The sequence below is a fragment of the Typopeltis vanoorti genome, chromosome 9 (genome assembly GCF_054136105.1).
Source record: "Typopeltis vanoorti isolate ZY-2024b chromosome 9, IOZ_Tvanoo_1.0, whole genome shotgun sequence".
Lineage (NCBI taxonomy): Eukaryota > Metazoa > Arthropoda > Arachnida > Uropygi > Thelyphonidae > Typopeltis > Typopeltis vanoorti.
Genome location: NC_143557.1, coordinates 77,490,952 through 77,511,753, shown reverse-complemented (window position 1 = coordinate 77,511,753; position 20,802 = coordinate 77,490,952). Strand labels below are relative to the sequence as shown.

The 20,802-nt window shown below is 35.0% G+C and overlaps 1 protein-coding gene across 1 annotated transcript in view; it reads right to left on the bottom strand.

Moving 5' to 3' along the window:
• LOC150103170 (N-acetylglucosamine-1-phosphodiester alpha-N-acetylglucosaminidase-like) overlaps nucleotides 1-20,802 on the bottom strand; it is a 161,246-nt gene that overhangs the window by 109,358 nt on the left and 31,086 nt on the right. The window contains exon 3 of the mRNA XM_090397524.1: nucleotides 8,124-8,217. Within this exon, the coding sequence (XP_090253650.1) occupies nucleotides 8,124-8,217 (94 nt within the window). The remainder of the gene's footprint in view (nucleotides 1-8,123; nucleotides 8,218-20,802) is intronic.

Below are 20,802 nucleotides of genomic sequence, written 5' to 3'. Positions count from 1 at the left end.
AGACGTTGAATACTTTTTTCAGAAAAGCCATTGAGTTTCATGTGTTGCTGGATAGTAGAAAGGGTAAGAGTCATCTATATATCTTTTTGGGTAAGATATATAGATGACATATTTGCTATTTGGCCTCACAGTAAAAACACTTTATCTTCCTTTTTAAACAGTATTAATTCCTTACATCATCGCATAAAGTTTACTATGGAATTAGAAGAAAACAACCAGTTATCTTTTTTAGACGTTCTCCTCATCCGATCATCTTCAAATATTCTTACAACTACAGTATACAGGAAACCAACATTCACAGGTCGTTATATTCTGAAAGAATCAGCCCATCATCCATGTCAAAAAACAGGAATTATAAAATGTCTCATCAAAAGAGCCAAAACTAATTGTTCTACTTTTGATTATCTACAGAAAGAACTTTCTACTATCCAGCAACACATGAAACTCAATGGCTTTTCTGAAAAAAGTATTCAACGTCTTCTTACATCTTATAATCCTCCACAAAACAACAAAGATTCAATACGTCGAGTACCTATTCCTTATATCTCCGGTATTTCAGAACCTATCGCAAGAATTTTGAAGAAATATGATTTAACAGCTACGTATTCTCCTATTAACAAATTGTCTTCTCGTTTTCCTTCTCCTAAAGACAAACGCTCAACTTTATCTCTTCCTGGAGTTTATCAAATTCCTTGCAACTGTGATCTCTCTTACTTTGGACAGACTGGACGTTCTCTTGAAAAAAGAATCCAAGAACATCAATCATCCATTCTTCACAATAAACCTGAAAAGTCTGGTTTGGCTCAACACGGGATTGAAACTGACCACAGCATCCTTTGGTCCAAAACGCGCCTCTTACATAGATCCCGTTATAGGTTCGAACGTTTGTTCAAGGAAAGCGTGGAGGCCTTGCTCCATCATCCCAACCTGAATCGTAATGACTGCATATCTATATCAAAAATCTGGGAAAGCCTAATCAAGATTACTCATTAATTTTTTTTTTTTTTTTTTTTTTATAGCAAATTCAATCATGTTTCTACTTCAAAATATTTCGTTTCATACTTAGTGATATAACATCACGCGGCATGTTCTAATTTCAACGATCTATTGTTAGTATTCTAGCTTGTATATTTTTTTAAACTGTTCTTGTAATACCACCGACGATGGTCTGCTATTTCCAGACCGAAATATTTGGTTAAATAAATATCTTTCTTGTGATTACGTGATTATATCATTCAGTCTTATGTCGCAAGTATCCTTAAAACAACAAATTCTTATCCTTCACGGGGAAAATGCTACCAAAATAACTGGTAAATTAGGAAAACTTTCAGTTATACAAGGTAGGTTACGAGCAAAGATTAATTTCTTAAAAAAGTGCCGCGACAACAAGATTATTCCCAATTTCGCTAAGATTAAAGAAACAATAAAATCTCCTGGAGCTCATAATATTTACCGGAACACAAGTTTATCTCTAATCCGTAATCAACTTAAAGCTGCTAAACGTGATCTTGCTATTCACAGTCATCAGACTTCTGATTTACGCACCTATATATCCACAAATTTGGATCCACATCTTTCTCACATAGTTCTAAATGTAGCTAAACGTTCTACTCAACGTGCTTATAATAAACTAAGTCAACATCTTAACCGTAAATATGAGGCTCTTTCGTCTAAACAATCCAAGCCATTCATAACTCCAGATAATTGGATTGTAAATATATCCGGACGTCCTTTGACTAAAAGCGAAACCCTCATCCTTTCAAAAGGACATGATTTTTCTATTGTTCCAAATAAAATACCATATCTAGATTTCCTAGTTAACATTGAAAGGAATCTTAATCATCTAACCAGCGATAAAGCTAATGCTCTTCGCCTAGAAGTCGCTTCTTCTCTACTTAAGGCTAAACTTCCTCCTTCTAACATATCTCCTTCTGAAATGAAATCTTTACAGTCCTTGATAAAAAATAATCACCTCATTATCACTAAAGCTGACAAGGGAAAAGCAACAGTAGTTATGGACTCAGTAAATTACAGAAGAAAACTTTCTCTTTTGCTTCGAGATCGCTCCACATATCAAGAAATTGATTATAATCCAACCAACAGACAACTAAAGAAATTAAATTCTCTCCTTGATGAAGTCATCAGTTTGGATAAAGACACAATTGAAAGACTTAAAACTCATTTTGCAAGACCTCCTAGATTTTATGGCCTTCCAAAAATCCATAAGATTGACTATCCTCTTCGTCCAATAGTAGATTGCATTGATTCTCCTACTTACCGTATAGCCAAATATCTAGCTAAATTACTGAAATCTTACATTGGCAACTCGAGTTCTTTTTTAAAAAACTCCTCAGATTTCTTAGAAAAATTAAAAGATGTCTCATTACAACCTACAGATCTTATGGTTAGTTTTGATATAGAATCTTTATACACCAATGTACCTCTTAAGGAAACTTTAAAACTACTTGCTGACATCTTTCCTCAAGATATTATAAAACTATTCGATTTCGTTATACATTCTGGTTATTTCATATGTCAAAACAAATTTTATAGCCAAGTAGAAGGAACAGCCATGGGAAGTCCTCTTTCTCCAGCTTTAGCCAACTTTTATTTAGAACATTTAGAAAAAGTCCTCTTCACATCTAGTTTCCCTCTACCATCTTTTTGGGTAAGATATATAGATGACATATTTGCTATTTGGCCTCACAGTAAAAACACTTTATCTTCCTTTTTAAACAGTATTAATTCCTTACATCATCGCATAAAGTTTACTATGGAATTAGAAGAAAACAACCAGTTATCTTTTTTAGACGTTCTCCTCATCCGATCATCTTCAAATATTCTTACAACTACAGTATACAGGAAACCAACATTCACAGGTCGTTATATTCTGAAAGAATCAGCCCATCATCCATGTCAAAAAACAGGAATTATAAAATGTCTCATCAAAAGAGCCAAAACTAATTGTTCTACTTTTGATTATCTACAGAAAGAACTTTCTACTATCCAGCAACACATGAAACTCAATGGCTTTTCTGAAAAAAGTATTCAACGTCTTCTTACATCTTATAATCCTCCACAAAACAACAAAGATTCAATACGTCGAGTACCTATTCCTTATATCTCCGGTATTTCAGAACCTATCGCAAGAATTTTGAAGAAATATGATTTAACAGCTACGTATTCTCCTATTAACAAATTGTCTTCTCATTTTCCTTCTCCTAAAGACAAACGCTCAACTTTATCTCTTCCTGGAGTTTATCAAATTCCTTGCAACTGTGATCTCTCTTACTTTGGACAGACTGGACGTTCTCTTGAAAAAAGAATCCAAGAACATCAATCATCCATTCTTCACAATAAACCTGAAAAGTCTGGTTTGGCTCAACACGGGATTGAAACTGACCACAGCATCCTTTGGTCCAAAACGCGCCTCTTACATAGATCCCGTTATAGGTTCGAACGTTTGTTCAAGGAAAGCGTGGAGGCCTTGCTCCATCATCCCAACCTGAATCGTAATGACTGCATATCTATATCAAAAATCTGGGAAAGCCTAATCAAGATTACTCATTAATTTTTTTTTTTTTTTTTTTTTTTTTATAGCAAATTCAATCATGTTTCTACTTCAAAATATTTCGTTTCATACTTAGTGATATAACATCACGCGGCATGTTCTAATTTCAACGATCTATTGTTAGTATTCTAGCTTGTATATTTTTTTAAACTATTCTTGTAATACCACCGACGATGGTCTGCTATTTCCAGACCGAAATATTTGGTTAAATAAATATCTTTCTTGTGATTACGTGATTATATCATTCACCTCTTACACCTGATGTCAAGGTTGCAACAAAAAGATTATATAGACCATTTTACATCTTCTAATGCATCTACAGTTTTGTCTATTTTATTTGACTCATATAAAAAACAATATGTCAATGGCACTTCCAATTCCATAGCATCTTCTTGCAATACACACTGATATCCCATCTAATGCCATAGTTGTATTCATATCAAGGGCCTGTAATATCCTATTCATCTCCAGCTCACCTACTCTATTTCCAATCAACTCCTGCTATCACGCTGGTTACTGCAATATCTCAACCTGGATGATATACTCTTGCAAAGTGATCTCTCAAGTAACTCAACTATTTTGTCTGCTTCAGTCAACTCCCTAGAATCAGCATTCATTACAATTACTTTATTATAATTGTAATTCACCTTATAAAAGAATGCTGTCAGGTGAATCTATATTTACCAGCATGATGTCCCTTCCAGTTTCTGATGCTTCAAGCAATACTCACATGCCATTCAAAACCTTAGGTACTGATGATAATCCTTTATTTTTTAGTTTTGAAAACTCATCAGAACCTACCATTTCTTTTGTAGTTACAATATAAGTCAGTCCAGATTACTTAACATCTTCATCATCCTATGTATCTATGATATCACCTCTTATACTTGACACCAAGGTTGCAACAAAAGATAATGTGTAGACCATTTTACATCTTGTAATGTATCTACAGTTTTGATTTTTTTATTTGACTCATATAAACACCAAAGCATTTGTAAGATATATGATGACACATCTGTTTGTCTATAGTTTCAAGTTTAAGTGAGCATCAAGCCTTCACAGTTCAGTGTGATCAGTTTCATAGGAAGCATGCTTTCTTTACACAACCATACCCAAATGTAACTGATAGTCATGTGGAGTAAACTGTGCTGTACAGGTTCTCCTGGGACACAGAAACTGACATTTTTAAATAACTGAAATGTATTTTATAATTTTGAAATTCTAACCACTTTGTAGAGCTTATCTAGCAGCATTCGAATATGGTGCGATGTCTCTTGGCCTTTGGAGCCTATAGACTGAAGGTCTATGGGCTCCAAAAACTAGTTGATAGGCATAAGAGAGGAGATATGATAGAAGCATTTAAGTTATTATAGGGGTGTTAGAGGATTGCCACTGATGACTTTTTTTTTTTTTTTTGGTATAGCACAGGAGAAGAGAGAGAACTAGGGATCGCTCCTGAAAATTGTGTAAGTGTACAGTTAACAAAGGCATTAGGACTAGATTTTTTGCTTGGAGGGTGGTGGTATGTATTGCCATTAGTGTTATGAGTGCTTCATCTGAGAATGAATTTAAGGAGAGGTATGACAAGTATTGTGTGAATAATGGCTGGTGAGTCAATATAGGGTCTTTTGACTCCATGGAGACACTCATATATAATAATCACTCTTCCTTTTACTTGCCACAACAACAACAAAAAAAAAAAAAACCTCTTTAGAATCATCTTTGGTTTGCACAGCTAATTTCCTTTCTCATTCTTATTTTGTCTTCCAGTACAAAGACACAGGCCAAAAGGCCTATGTTTTGGTACTGCTTATGTACTTGCTGATCATTTTTCTCTTTCAACTCTCTCCACAAACTTTCTTTTTCTTTGCGGCTCCTGCTTAATAGTGTTACATCCATATGATTTATCCTTCTGACTATAGGTATGGTGTGTGCTACTACTATCAAACACCTCTTTACCATTTCCCATACATTATGAATGTCTTATCCCTTGGTGTTTTGTGCCATGGCATTGTTTCAAGCAGTCTTCTCATATATTACCACCTCTATAAATCCACAATTACACCTTCTTGTAGAAAGTTTTTTTCACTTAGTTACAAAGTAAATTATACTTGCAAAGAAAGTATATTCTTCTTTAATTCTTTGCCCAACTGTAAGCAAACTAAGTTTGTGCATGAAGTATTTCCATGACTAAGCCACTTGCATATAAAGTAGAAGCTGTTGACCTTGGCATCTTTCTGAATCTGGCTCCCACTGATGAGACCTCAATAAAGTTTGAAAATGGTCAGAATAGTGACCTTCCCAGAATGCATAGCAATAAACACATCTGAAGAGGAAGTGTGTTTTGCATTATGAGAAAATGAGGCAATTGATGTGAAGCTAACAGCCTTCCTAAAAAAAATACTACTATACCCTCACAATCAATGCCACTAACTATATCATCTTTCTATCAGCAATGTCTCACTAATGCCAATAACTTTTGCCCAAGAAGAACCAACACATTACCCCCCCCCCCCCCAATGTTCTGAATGTACAAGCACCCCTTCTATTTTTACCTGCAGTAATATCTTCAGCATTTTTTGTTCATTCTCACACTATCTCATTGATACCTGCACACTCATTCACCTGGTCCCCCCCCCCCCCAATAACTCTAGTTTCAGTCATTTTGCACCTCTAATCTCACTCCATTTGGCATTATTTTTTCCAACACCAAATTCATTCAAAGAAAAATTATTCACCTTATATAAGTCCTTTTGTCCATCAAACTCACTCCACACATCCACGAACTCTGCATTATTCCTTCTTATGATCTATACATTGATTTACTTGCAATCATGACTTTAATTCTCAACTTGCTGCTATCATACCATGGCAACTGACTCAATATCTTTACTCTCTCACTCTTCTCTTTTGCTATTTTCAGTAACTTTTTTATATCATCCCTAGCAAAACAATCAGGATGCTTTTCTGCATTCTAATAGCCTCACTAACATTGTTAATCTTCACAACTGAGAGTGTCACACTCATGTTAAGCACTCCTATCATGGAATCATTGAACCTCTTCCCCCCCCCCCCTCTCTGTCATGCATTCTTTTCTTTCCCTTCTTTTTTTTTTCTTTCTCAGCTTTTCTCTTTTCTTCCCCTCTTTATTTCTCAGCTATACCACTTAACAAACACTTCTACAATCTCTGAAGGCCATGCTTTGTTATGTGAAGGACTCTACATGAGCATATTATCTTCCCTTGTCTCCATTCTTCTCTCAATACTATTGAGAAGCTGTTGCTCAGATTTTATGTATTCTCTGCCATGTCTATAACTTCATTTTACTATTTCAACTTAACCTGCACTTATAGCACAACTCTCAAAACACTCATCAACATTCTCCCACCAACTCTCACTTTCAAACTCACTCTTGGTATAAAATACATTTCATGGCCATTATGTCACACGAAGTCTCTCAGGTTGAACTCTTTGAATGAGAAGGACATGGGAGCCATTGTTCTAGTTCGCATAAATGCTATGTGTTGCACAATGCAACATACTGTACAGAATAAGTTATGCATCTAAAACAAAAACTAATCAAAATTTAATTGAAACCACATACCAACTACAACTAATAAAATTTATAAGAAATATTGCTAATTTTTTAGAACTTGATTTTCCAGAGCATATGTAAATAGAAAGTAATCAAATTATCACTGAGAATGAATACCTTTAATGCTCTACATTAGTTTTTAAAATATGCAGTGAATAGAAGTGATACCATGCACATGCATAATGCTTTGATAGGTATTGGATTGGATTACAGTTAAAACAACTAATTAGTGAGACTTTTATAATATGTCTGAAAAGTATACATTCTCAGGCTGTATGTTTATTTTGTAGGAGTGAATCTTTATAAGCTTCCTCACTTTGTTTGAAGCTTTTATAGGAATCATTAATGATATTCAATGTTACCTGATCATTATTTGTATGTAGCTATTATTATTAATAGACTACTATTAAATTTCTAGTGTTTGATTTCAATCAAGAAAGAAGCAGATTTTTTTTTTATATATACTTTATGATATTCTGAATCCCATAATCTACCATTTATCCAACCCTTTAATTCCACCAGAAGTCAGTTGATGTGCAAGGATTGATTAATTGAGGGGTCATTGTTTTGAAGGTCGAATAAACAATAGATTACTGTTAAGATCTCACCATTAAGAATATTAGAGCTGTACTAGTTTGATATGATATTTATGATTTGTGAGATTAAAACTCATCACCTCCTATATTATTGGAAAGTGGACTATTAAGAAGCTAGTGGATTTCAATTTTTCTAACTCATGTAAGTGGACAGACAAACAAATATAAACTGACTCTGAAATGCCTATTGAAAGAATAGTAATCCTTGCTACCTATATTACAGTAAATTGGATATTAAGCAGTCAGTGAATTAAAAAAAAAAAAAACTGTGGCATTAATGTACATGCGTGTACATACACATACAAAATGACTGTGTGAAGAAAAGTATTCAAACATGTAATGAGCTTTAATGAAGACTCACCCTATAAAGGCATTACCATTCCTTTTTAATCCAAAATGGGCATTTTGAATTCCACCTGAATTTTGGACCTCACGTCCATCACTTACAATATTTCCTAAAATAGAAAGAAGAAACTGTAAATGTTTAAAAAAATGCAATGTACTATTTTCCGAGAGGCATACCTCTTTATTGAATTAGATAATTATTTTATTCAAGCAAAATTTTCCTTTGACAAATTTGCCTGAAATATATGGTTGCATTGAAGTCTCTACTTGAATGTATTCATATATTTCAATAATCAATATTTCGATGGAACAATAATCAAATTAGCATTACAACATTGATGTGTGTTTCAAATGCAGAATTATCACTAAACACCAGTGCAAGAATATTTCCCAGAAGGAAAATTTAAGACAGTCATTCCTATTTAGGATCATTTTGTTTAATGGAGATTCACTATTTTCTTTTTATAGTCTTTCTAGTACTTATGAAGAAATTCAGTTTTGGTCTAACAAATCCTGTTATGGGAAGAAATTACATTCTGGTTAAGACCTGATATGGTAGACTCGTGATATTTACATTCATACAATCTTGATATTCTTCTAAGTAGGCAACTGCTACTTCTGTTTGAACCATATATATTCAGTCAATGTAAAATTTTCCATTCAAAGACATCTTCAGTATACGAGTAATAGAACACAATTAAAATGCAACAGAAGAATTTTTAAAAAAATACCATCATAGCTCAGTGGACAAGTAAGACAACAACTGGTCAATAAAATTCATAATTAAATTTTAAAAAATGTATAAATATAACAAAAATTAGCAATTAAAGGAGTGATAAGTAAAATTTCTCATAGGGAGAACTGAAGGTCATTGAATATGTTCAAATCGGAATGTTGTAAAAAGGTCTCAAAAGTTATATATATGACATTCCATAATGAATCAACTCTTATGTAGGAGTTTGGTTTCAGCCAAGCTGGATTGCTTGGCTGAACATGCTTATGGAAATATTAGTATCAGGTTCATGGTATACTGGTTATATGATTTATGTTTTTGTGATAGCAGCAGATTTACTTGACTGGCTGAAATAAGATAAGCCACAAGGGCAAGGAATCTGGTAGATACCTGGAAAGTTGAGTGGAGGAAGTTATCCTTGGATGAAGAAAGGAATGTTGACATTTTTCTAACAGAACATGAAGATTTGAGAGGCCTCAGAACTCCTGCAATAAGTTCTAATATTCCTTTAACATAAGTGAAAGAAATACAAGAGATTTCTTCCTGAGACACTTTCTTTCTACCTCTGTCTCAAAAGTTATATATATAACTTTTGAGACAGAAGCAGGGAGCCTAAAACTGTTGGATGCTTTGGTTCTTAAGTAATAAAGGACTCACTGAAATCGTTTGTTTAAAAAGCTGATTTCATATAATCCAACTCTTGAAATAATAAGTCCTCTGTAGAACATATGGTATGAGCATGATGTAATAAGGTCTTCATAGTTCTGATTTTTTGAGTGGTCAAATGAAAAGTTGATGCGTAAGCAAGGAGATTAGGATGGATAACAGACTGGTCAGACAGATAGGCAATGGACTGCTGAACAATGCCAGCAAGTTAGGAGCAGGCAGTGACAGAAAGGGAATGCAACCAGTGACATTTCACAAAGTTCTGCTCCCGAGTAGTCACTATGTTCAACTTATTTGTTAATAATATTTCATGTGGATCAACAGGGGATATTAAGTTGTTTGCTGCTGATGTCAAGTACCTATGGAAAGATTTACATTGAGACTTGAAGCGACATTTAGCTTTGCCAGCATTGGCCACTGGAAAAAGCTCCAACTCAACATCTAGAAGAAGAATAAGCCCAACAACATCAGAAGAACTGAAGATAGGAACCATCAATATAAGGAGTATTGATGGAAAGGAAATTGAACTTGCAGAAGAATTGGAAAAGTACCACATAAACATAATTGGCATTACTGGGACAAAGAAGACAAAAAAAACATGTGAGATCTTACTAAATAATAAGTATAGGATGTTAATTTCAGGGAAAGGAAAGAGTAGCAATAGCATTCAATACCAAACATGAAGATAAACTTCTTGATTGGAAGGCAGTTTCAAGTAGAGTTATGTGGGAAAACTTGAAAATGGAGACATGAATAATGAAACTTATTTGTGCCTATGGTCCCACAGAAGGTTCTTCCAAGGAAGAAGTGAAGGAATTTTTTGAGTCATTAGAACAGGCAGCTGATATAAAGAAAACAGAAAAAGTGGTCCTTGTTGGAGATCTGAACAGCAGAGTAGGAAATGAATCCCATCAGGAATATAGAAACATTATGGGAAAATTCAGAAAAAAGTGCAAAGTTAATAATAATGGTAAGTATTTACTAGACTTCTGCTCAGGACATGGCTAATCATTACTCACACCATGTTTCAACATAAAGATGTGCACAAGTTCACATGGAGAGAAGACACAAGAAATGTCTCAATGATCACGTCATTGTTGATAGTGATATCTTCGTGTTTGTTCAAGATACAAGAGTGTGCAGAGGATTTGAAAGTGACCATTACTTAGTACTAAGTAGGATAAAAGTGGATATGAAAAAAAATCACACTAAAAAGAATTAAAGTCGAGCAGCTTTTACAGGTAAATTGTAGACAACTATACACACATTATTAAAGAAAAAATGAAACAAATTGAAAACAAGAACCAAACCTTGTAGTCTCAGTGGCAAACTCTGAAGAAGACATTGATTCATTCAGCTAGGGAGGAATGTGGGGAAGTTGTTTGCAAGGATAGAAAAATAAGAACACCATAGTGGACACAAGAAGTTAATGAAGCAGGCCTGGAAAAGAAAAAAAGCATAACCAAAGTTCCTAGCAAATAAGTCAGCAGATGCCCTAAAAGAATACAGAAAAAAAAATGTAAGAGCTAAGCTGTGTATAAAAGTAGCTAAACAAAAGTTATGCAGAGACTTGGGTAAGAATATAGAAAATAAATATCAGGAAGGTGGCAAAAGCTCTGGAGGCTATTGAAGAAGCTTAGAAATGAATGAAGGAGTACTGTAAAAGGAATCAAAGATGATAAAGGTGACATAAAAACTGAAGATAAAGATATACTAGATGTCTGGAGTAATTACTTTGAAAAACTGTTAAACAAATCAAGCAGTGACAGAACCATACTAGAAAATTTTCCAGAGGAATGCAAAGAGGAGTACATATCAAAACTTGAGGTATAAAAAAAGCCATCAAAATCTTTAAATGTGGATAGGCAGTTGGAGTACATGTTATTTGACCAGAAATGCTTAAGTGGGAGTTAAAAGTTTTGCAGTAGAGATACGAGGATTCTGAGAAATATTAGGAGAGTGAATTGATGGCATTAATGCCAGAATCATTAAAAATGAAGACATTAGAAAGGAACTTAGCATTATCATTATTCAAGAATGTGTCAGGAGAGCTAATCTAAGGTACTATGGCCACTTAAATAGAATGGGTGAAGAAAAATTAGCAAAACAGGCATTTGATGGCTGCAGATCAATCAGTATTCACCACAGAATACTGATTCCATGGTGAATCAGTATTCCACAATCTTGGTATCATTTTTGACACTCTCCACCAAGAAAACCAGGTTCATTTCTAGGTTTGTTTCAGCACTGGATTTATTCTTCGAATTGTATTTACAGTCTTTGATATATGACACCCTTGAACTTTAACTTCCTGCTGAATAAAACTTCAAGGTTCCAAGTCATCAGTTTCTTCTAGCATAATCCCACCAATATAATACGACATTGGATATCTAATCACACCAAAGTGCATGAACTTACATTTATTAACATTCAACTGACAGGCATTTTCACATGCCCATAATTCCAACCTACTGAAATCATTCTGCAAGTACTGTATATCAGCAGCATTCCTGATTACCCAACCTATCTTCACATTATCAGCAAATAGCTGCATGTCACATGTCAAATCCTTCCCAACATCATTAATGTATAGAATGAATAACAATAGACCAAGGACTGATCCTTGAGGCACACCACTGGTTACTTTGAATCTTGCAGATTCACACTTCCCATATACCACTTTTTGATATCTATCAGCCAGCGATCTTCTTATCCACGACAATAATTTATAATCCAGTATTCTCCAATTTATGCAACAATCTTCCATGCTGTATTCTATCAAAAGCTTTAGCAAAATTCAAAAGTATCATGGTGTATTCATTCCCCTTGTCTAGTTCAATGGTAACATTATTACAGAATGTGAGCAAGTTGCTAAAACATGACCTTCCCTTAGTAAACCCATGCTGTTTGTTGCAAAGTAGAGATTCTCTGTCAACCCATTTGAGAATGCAAGCCTTACCCAACTTTTCCAAAATCTTCACCACCACTCCTGAGACACTGATCTTTGTTGGTATAATCCTTGTGCAATGAGATTACCATACATTCTTTCCACTCCTGTGGAATTTTACTTGTTCTGAGATTCAAATTATATAGACTGGTCAAAGGAATAGCCAGTTCAGCTGAACACTCTTAGCATCTGTGCTGATATCCCATCAGTTTCTATTGCAGAATTCTTATTCAGTTTGTGCAACAGCTCTAGTACTTCTTCCTCATACACATGAGTTTCTTCATACAATGAAGAGGTAGCAGTGAGTTCAATATTGCTGCATATACCAGGTTGATAGCTTTCAGCAAAATGACTACTCATTAGTTGAACAATCTCTTCTGCATCAGTTACCTACATACCATGTAATGTTATGTAATGGATAGCAGAGTAATTGCACTCAGTAGTTATTCTTTCAAATTCATTCTTTCTTTAACTTGCAGCATAATGATAGAATTCTTTTGAGTTGTCTTTAACTTGCAGAGCCAGTTTCTTTTACAATAGTTGTGATTCTTCTGGCCAGCTGCTTATAATTATCATAACCAGCATCATCCTTATACACACACGGTATTCCTTCCACATCTTTTTCTTATGAATTTTTTGCTTAATTAGATTACACATCCATTTCACTTCTACTCTATTTATTCTTTGAACTCTAGGGACACATTCTCATATCACATCATTTAAGTATTTTTAAACACTTCCCACACACACTGTTGATAACCTTCCCATCCAACAACTGATACCATGGCACAGAACCCAGCATACATTTCAGGTGGTCATAATTTCCTATTTTGTAGTTCGGCATGTAACCTTTTCTGAATGGATTCATAAACTTAGCCACTTCCCAAGTGAGTACTACATGATCACTGTCACCAACCAGAAACAGAATAGTTACATCTTTAACTGAAACTCCCTCTGACACTATAAGCAGATCTAACACTATTTAACCACAAGCTCCTTCTGTCACATACTGCTTGAGGAAGTTGTCTCGCAACAGCTCAATAAATTCAGTTTCATTCTTCTCATGCGATTTTGCAGCTTCCCAATCAATGTTCAGATAATTAGGATTACTCTTTATTCCTTAGTCTTTTTAGTCCCCCATTATGATTACTCTTTTTTCACCCATTGTCTTTATTTGGTGATGGATTTCTTTGTCACTAGCAACTTATCCACCAAGTCTGTAACAATACTCCACTATGTATTTGATCTTGTTAGTCTCCACTCCACACCAGATGGCTTTAAACTCATTGCCACATGAGAAACTGTTATTATTATTGCAGTCACAGGTCTCCAACTCCAACTGGATTCAAGTCATTTGATATCATTAGCAAATCCCTTCCCCTTTTCTAAAAATACTATACCATTTGAACTCGATACCAGTTAATGTCTGCTTCTGATAGACAGGTAAATGCCTACAATATGAGGTCCCATATATTAACCAAGGTAACAATATATTAACCAAGGTAACATACATAAGTTACCTGCATGCTTTTTTGTACTCTTATCTGTGGTCTGTGTGACACAGTTCAACAACTTGCAGATCTGTTCTTATCTAGTTCCTTACTTATGCAGACATCTTTACACATGCTTGATAGGTCCAAACTGGATAAAAACACAGAATCATTCTCTCTTCATAATCATTTCCATCATTAACACAATTACCTAACATTGCCATTCTTACACACAGATTCTCATGATTCCTCCCATCAGAATTCAGATTCTCTGTGTTAGGTCTCATATCAATTAATAATTTTTCAAGACTCTTGATGCCAAACGCATTCAATTGTAGGCCGTCCCTCTTGTACAAATCCACACATCCAAAAATTCGCATCCATTCCTTCTACACAGCCTATGCATCAAATCATTAGCCTTCATATCTAGGTAATATACTAATGAATTTTACTTCCTCATTCATTACTCTCACTTTCAATGCAACAACCTTTTCATATATCCTCTCTAAATGAATTTATTGCTAGTTAAGTCATTGGTGCCTACCAGAATTATGACCTCTTTTGCTTTTCTTTTTGAATTGCTTATGCTATTTTTTTCATTTCTGTTCCAGGAAAACTTATAACCCACTCATCAATGGCATGTTTAATGATAGAGTCACCATACCAAATAACATCCTTCTTTTTACAAAAACTTTGCTTACCCAGTTTTTATCATGATGCGCTAACTTACCCGATTTTGTGCTTTGTTATTTTCTATTTTGCTGCTGAACTTTTTTTTATTCTCCGTGTGTTCCTCTAAACACCATTCAACTTTCTGTAATTCCTTCATCATCTGTCTAATAATCTGCTTTAACCTAGTGATTTTGGAGGTTAAATATTTTTCAATATCCTCCTCAATATCATCTTTAGTGGAGAAAACTTTCTTGTTCAATACTACACTGTTCTTGTTAGCATTCCATTTCTTCTGCATTTTTAATGCCATTTTACAGCTGTATTTAATCTTACAATACCACAATAAAAAAATGTTATAGAGACGAAATTTTAAAAAACATCTACACCTTCTCCACCTTCAAAAGTAAGTACATATGCCTACCTCATCCTCAAAAACATGCCAATGTACAACACCACATTCATCATAAAAAATAAACTCCAATTTCTAAGAAACATGAACATGCATGAATTGTAGAAAAAAGAAAATTAACATGCCATAACTACAAACAGTATTACAATAACATTATAACAAACTCATTTCAAGAAACACTGCTAAGAAAAACCATGAAAAGGCAACTTCACTGTGTGTGTGTACCTGTATAATGGTTCTAGTTGTCTGTATGGCACATCACTTGACTGACAGCTTTCTGGTGATATCAGTCAAGTAACACCCACTAGATCATGTGGTTTTGCTTATGAGTCAGTTATCAGGAAGTGCGTAGCTGTTGTAAAGTTTATAAAAATAACAATGAAACATGAAAGTAATTTCTTGGCTGGCAAATAAATCAAATGCAGCATGTACAATAGTTTTTTTTTCACCCTCCTGCAAAACAGATCCACACAATTGGCAGATAACAAACACTACAGATACAGGATTAACAACCCGATTACTCAAAAATTTGGTTTATAAGAAGCCAAGTTAAAGTTGAGTGTAAAGGCTGAGGTAAATTCATGAATTACACCCAGTGTAAAGGCCACTAGGCCTAATTCATAAAGATGGAATATATTTGGGGAGGGGGGGGGGGAGAATGCACTAAAAGCAAATTTATTGATTCAGATAAATCCACATCTGATATGTGGATTTCATGAAACTGAGAATATTAAGCATTCAAAGTGAATGGTCGTACAGAGTGATGCAATTCATCTCCCACCTAAAAACATTCACAAACATCATGATGAGTTATGTAGATTTTTTGACAAAAAAATGAATGTGCCAAATGATAACTAACACCGAGTTTAATAGGCTCCCTTGAAAGATTACAACAAATGATATATATCAGCAAAAGTTTCATCACATAGAAACTACTTTCCTACTTTATCTAAATTAGTAGAGACCATATGTTATAGTTATTTCTATTTTAAGATTTGCAAAAGATAATTTGGATTAATTAAAGAAAAATATTTACAATGTAAAGTATAGTTTAAAGGGATCTAATGATTATCTGAATCAATTTCCACGAGAGAATCGGATAACAAATAATTAGTGAGAAGTGGTACTTCACTGCCACGCGAGATGAAACCAAATATTTTGATGTGTAACTTTCCCCTGTGAAAGGTTATAAATCTACAGCACATTAATAGAGTGGATTAACTAAGATTTTTTTTTAGTTCAGAAGCCCTAACTCTAGAGACCAAACATGGAACTTTGTCATGGTCTTACAGAGAGCGATGCAATTCATCCACCTAAAAAACATTCACAAACATCATGATGAGTTATGTAAATTTTTTGACCAAAAAATGAATGTGACAAATGATAACTAATACTGGATTTAATAGGTTCCCTCCTGACATCTCCCAACTATTTAGACATTGTCTCAACATCTTATCTCAACTCAAATTATTTCCGATGGAATGGGAAAAGCTACAAACAACTACCTGGCCTTGAAATGGGAAGTCCTCTATTCCCTCCATGTGCTGACTTATTCAGAGACAACTTTGATAAAGATTTCCTGCTATCTACAAATCCAAAACAGTCATTTTGGTGGAGATACATAGATCACATATTTATAATCTGAAAACACAGTGTGGTGGCATTACACAATTATCTTTCATCTATTAACTCCTTCTATCATAATAAATTCACTTTAGAACTTGAAAATGAAGGAAAATTACTTTTCCTAGATGTTTTAATTTCGAAAAAAGCAGAAGGAGGCTTCTCTCTTAGCATATACCATAAGCCTACTCATACAAGTCATTATCTACATTTCTCTTCATTGCGCCATGTATCGCAAAAATTAGGTATTGTACGTATGCTGCAAAAAAAAAAAAGAGGGGCGATCTCTATTACAGGAGATGAAGAAACACTAAAAGAAGAATTACATTATTTTCTCTAACCATTGGTGAACAATGAATATTCTAAGAAAATGGAATACTTTTGCAACAAAGCCTTGGTGTCCATCCCTTATATTGGCAGACTTTCTCTCAAAATTGACAATCTCCTGAAATCTCATGGCATAAGAGTGGCTTTCAAGTTCATTGTGATTATATGAGCTCTTTTACATTCACCTAAGGACCACAACCCTTTCAAAACGCTCTGGAGTTCACGATATTCCATGTTCTTGTAGCCTTATTTACATAAGGCAAACATCTAGAAGTTTGGAAATTAGACAAAAAGAGCATATAGAGTATCCTATTCGTATCCACCCATTCCTGAATTCTGATTTTGACCAACTTTTCCAGTACTTTTATCACCACTCCTGAGATATTGATTGATCTATAATTTGCTACCGCAGACTTAGATCCTCCTTTATGCGAAGGAATTGCTTTGCCCTCCTTCCACTCTCTTGACCCACAATGAACAACTGGAGAGGCAATCCACTCATAAAGGGTAGGAGGAATACTATAAAAAAGCAGCTTGATAAAAAGGCCACAATACTAATCACGATCAAATGCATTGGAAATATCTGGTGCACCCACTCGAGTTTCTCCAAACTTTTCCATAGCTTGAGTAAGACTGCTGTGAAGGAAGAATGGCAGAATCTATATTGGTAATTGCTACCTAACTGGCGAGTCTCCAGGTAGTGAGGAAGTTGGCCGTTGTTGACTTTTTCCATTATATTTGAGAGTTGAGTTACCATATATGTCGGGGTATGGGACTACTCTCAAATACTACAGAAAACCCCTCAAAATCATGAGTCGTCTTATATGACAAGTATAAAAAGGGAAGCTTAATTTCTTGGATGAATATTTAGGTAGTTACAATACATCATTATATAAGAAAATAGGCAGTGTTTATAAACAAATCAGATTAATTTTTTGTTACATAAATTTATTTAAAATATTACAAGAGATGTAAGTCTTAAAAAACAAATAATAATAATTATTAACCCCAATTTTCATGTTCTTCAGATTCATTGTTTAAATAATCATCATATGGATCCCAGTTTGAATCCAGTGAATTGATTTCGTTTTGATCATCATCATCTGTGTCCCACAACAGATCGTCTTCCTTACCATCCATTAGATTAGAGATACCACACTTTTTTAAATGATTTTATTACAGTCTACTTTTACTTTATTCCATGCTTTGATCACAAAATTTCACAACATATCAAGTGATGTAGCGTGCATAGATCCACCATTTGTAAATGATTTTTCACCAGTCAACATCCAATTATTCCACTCTTCTAGTGTGATCTTTAAATGATTTGTTCAAGCAGATGTTTGTGGTTAAGATCTGATGGTAGTTTTTGAGCAATTTTTTTTTTTTTGTTGTATTAGCAGATTTTGCTGTTCATAAAACAGTTATACCATCCTGAAGTAGCTTGAAATTCTATACTTTCATCCGAATTCAAGAATTCAATCTTGACCGTTTTAGTGCATAAGCTTTAATCATATTTCTTGTAACAAGATAGCCATTCTGCCTTTGTTCGAATACCCATTCTGCAACGTGATTTTCCAGTTGCACCATCAGGTGACCCCCGTTCTCATCGCACATATTTTCTTTGGCAATTTTTTAAAAATATCTTCTTTCTTCCTCCATTCTCTTACCATCCTCTCGGTTATGTCAAACTTTCTTGCAGCAGCACAGTAATTAGTTTGCTTTGCCATTTCAATTACCCTTATTTTAAATCGAGCTTCATACTTTCTTCATTTTGTTGCTGATTCCATGATTTTAAATAACAATTTTAATAATCCTAAATTGGGACTAATCACTTTTAATTAGGGTAATTCATGTAAATACTAAATCTATGCTATGCAAAAAAATAACGGACATGCATAGATATAAAAATAATGGATATAACAACAATACCTAACGTTGCATTAATGCAAGAAAGAAGAAATTGGGGGTCATTTTATATACAACCGACATAAGCATAAAACCTAAAAATAGCCTAAAATTTAGGCCTCGTCTTATACGTCGGTCATCCTATACGCCAACATATATGGTATTTGCTTCCAAGCTGTTGAACAGATGCCAGATGAGTATGACAGCCAGTACAAGGAAATACAAGAATGTACAAGATGGAGCAAAAGCTTTTAGTACAAATACAGGCACCTCAATGATTAGGAGACTTGTATTAAGGCTATTGAGTATTTTTCTGATGCCTTTCTAACAAAAGATCAGAGGGTGCATACTGCAGCGAGTTGATGAAAAAGTGGGAGGAGGTTTGTCTTGGTCATCTAAAACAAGAGTTGGGGGAGGGAGAAGACTGATGCCAATAGGGCTGCCTCATTTTTAGGAGATGTTATCATTGTATCATCAGGATATGTGTGAGAGAGAGAGAGAGAGAGAGTGGAAGCATGGAAGGACAGAAGCTGTGTCCCATAGCTTTGCAGTGGGACACAATCCCAGCTGTTGAACATTCTGGTCCCTGTGGGATCAGAAGGTTTGAATGCCATTTGATTAGGAGGCAAGTTTTTTGCATTTGGTCCTTACAAAATCTGCTCTTTTTTCCTCCCAGCTGTTACCAGCTATAGTGAAGATGAGTGAGAATCTGGAGTTTTTGCCTTGAGCTATTGGATGTATGCTGAAGTTTTTTTAATGGACTGCTTCAGTACAATTGTTGGAAAAACAGAGTTTGAATAAGGATCAAGGGTTTTGAGTGGAGCGGGGAATAAAGGATCATCCCAGTGAGAATAATTTCAGATCAGAGCAAGTGCTAAGATCAGAAAAGTGGAAGCAATAATCAGACTATGGAAACAAGGCATATTATTAATAATCACCCTGCTTCACGCTAGTCTGTATTTGAAACGGGTCCGACAAGTCACCTTATGCTTTCACTCTTGCTCTCGAACCAGCCACACACACCTGCACCATTTTTTGAAGTTTTCGAGGAATTCCCAGTTCTTCTAACACCTGCCACATTTTTGGGCGTATAATTGAGTCATAGGCTTTAGAAGAGTCTATGAAGATATTATGGACTTCCAAGTTATATTCCCAGCACTTTTCAAAAACTTGGTGCAGCATGAAGAGTTGGTCTATTGTAGAACGGTTCCTCTTGAAGCCCATCTGGTAGTCACCAAGACACTCTTCTGCATATAGTGTGAAGCGCATTAACATGATGTTAGACAGCACCTTGTAGCCAGTCATCAACAGTGAGATACCCCTATAGTTGCAGCATTGAGACTTATCTCCTTTCTTATACAGAGGGGTGATCAACAACTCCTTCCACTTGTCCAGCAGCCGTTCTTCTCACCAGAGCAACAAGATGAGCAGGTGCAACTGCTCCAGCAGGATGTCCCTGCCATTCTTCAGAAGCTCTGCCGGAATGCAGTCTAATCCTGGAGCCTTATTATTTTTCAGCATGCGGACAGTATAAGTAATCTCACTAAGCGTCAGCTCTTCAACATGTGGTTCAGCAGTTTGGTAAGGAGTATGGTTCACCGGAATTGCCGTTCTAACATTGATGTTCAGCAAGTTCTAAAAATATCTATGCCACTGAGAGAGGGCATCGTTTGAGTTTGTTAGAAGATTTCCACTCTCATCTCTTATGGTTGCCACTTGTGTCTGTGCACCTTGCATGCCTTTGATCGCCCGACACATTTCCTGCCCATTATTCACCACCCTATTTCTCTCTATGCTGGCGACCTTCTCATTAAGATACTTTCGCTTTTCCCTGCATAGACATGTACACATGGGACGTCCCTTTGTTTTGCTATAGCTTCTTCACACTCTCTATTAAACCATGCCTTTCTTCTTCTTCTC